The sequence below is a fragment of the Galeopterus variegatus genome, unplaced genomic scaffold (genome assembly GCF_000696425.1).
Source record: "Galeopterus variegatus unplaced genomic scaffold, G_variegatus-3.0.2 Scaffold44931, whole genome shotgun sequence".
Classification (NCBI taxonomy): domain Eukaryota; kingdom Metazoa; phylum Chordata; class Mammalia; order Dermoptera; family Cynocephalidae; genus Galeopterus; species Galeopterus variegatus.
The window spans coordinates 4,127-5,488 of NW_007771042.1; the positions used below are offsets into that span (position 1 = coordinate 4,127).

The following is a 1,362-nucleotide window of genomic DNA, read 5'->3' on the forward strand; positions in this document are numbered from 1 at the left end:
CTGGGTTCAGAGACTGCAGGTAACCAGGTAGCCTTTGGCAAATCATTTAACATCTCTGAGCCTTGTCTGCCTCATCTATAAAATGGGGATGCTTCCTCTCACCTACCATGAATTTAGAGAAGGTCTAATGAAATGTGGCATGTGAACATGTGCTGGATGTCAACAGATTGCTGTTCCTGGGAGCAGTACAGTGACAACTGTGAGGTGCACTCACAGGTTTTGGGGTTACTCTCTGATTAAGATCTTGACTCTGCCACAGCTAGTCAGTGGATAGTCAAGATACCAAGCCTCAGTGTCCTCATCAGTGAAATGGGAATATTATTTGTACCTATCTTATAGAGTTGTTGTGGGAGCTGAGATAATACATGGCAGATGCTGGGCCTGGCAGACAGTAAGTGCTTAGTTGTGGGAGCTCTGTTTATTTTTATGTTGATAGAGGCCCTGGGAGAGAGACGTTCTACTGAGAAGTGTCCCCCCAACTCTGCTTCCTGCTCTACACCTACCATGAGAAGCCCCTTGTAGGCATAGACGATACCGAGCCAGATGGTCATGTGGGTGTTCTCACAGTGCTCCAGGAGAGGGCGGATGGAGATGTCCCGTCCTGCTGGGTCCGGCTGTGCAAAGAGAAAACAGAAGCCCCAGGGATGGCACTGGGCACCCTTCCAGCAGCTGGGTCACTATCTCAGGGCCCTTTTCCCTCCCATGAGCCACAGCCAGTGCCACCATCCAGGAGAACTTTTGGACCCCACCTCTGTGTGCCCCCCAGTGTGGGACTCAGGCCTCAACTAGTGTTGGCTGCCTTCTGTTTGCTGGTTGTCGTTCAGCCCTGCTCTCCAGTTCTCCGCATTCTTCATGCCTCTCCAACTGAACCGGAGCCCCTTAGAGTAGGGACTGCGTCACTTCTGTGCTCCTAGGACCTAGCACAAGACCTGGCCCAGAGCAGCATATGTAACGTTTGTAGAAAGAGTGAGAGCAAGAATGAGGCACACAGTTAGGTCACAAGGCCTTCAGGTGCCTCTAGGATTAACTTGGGCAGCTGGAGATACAGGATATACTGACAGGGCCAAGCGTGGGGCATGCCAAGCCCTTCTAAGGAGACCCTCTTGCCCATTGCCCCTGTTGCCCCCATTGCCAGAAGAGTAGTGGCAGCCATGTTCTATACCACATGACTCATCCTGGGTGAGAGCTGATTGGACAAGGAGTGGGCACCTGACCCCAGGAAGCCAATCCAGAGGCTGGTTGGAGACCTATGAGGTTTCCTAGTACAAAGTGCTCTGTCCAAAGAGGGGTGATGGAGAGGATCCTCACTAAGCACATTCTCTCTCTCAGGAGTTTGAATTGGGAAATTCTGGGAGAGAATCA

At 51.5% G+C, this 1,362-nt stretch overlaps 1 protein-coding gene across 1 annotated transcript in view; it reads right to left on the reverse strand.

Annotated features, from left to right (window-relative positions):
* LOC103584127 (gamma-aminobutyric acid type B receptor subunit 2-like) overlaps positions 1-629 on the reverse strand; it is a gene marked incomplete at its 3' end in the record, with an annotated part of 4,659 nt that extends 4,030 nt beyond the window's left edge. The window contains exon 1 of the mRNA XM_008565240.1: positions 504-629. Coding sequence (XP_008563462.1) covers positions 504-551 — 48 coding nt within the window. The remainder of the gene's footprint in view (positions 1-503) is intronic.
* Between the last annotated feature and the right edge of the window lie 733 nt (positions 630-1,362).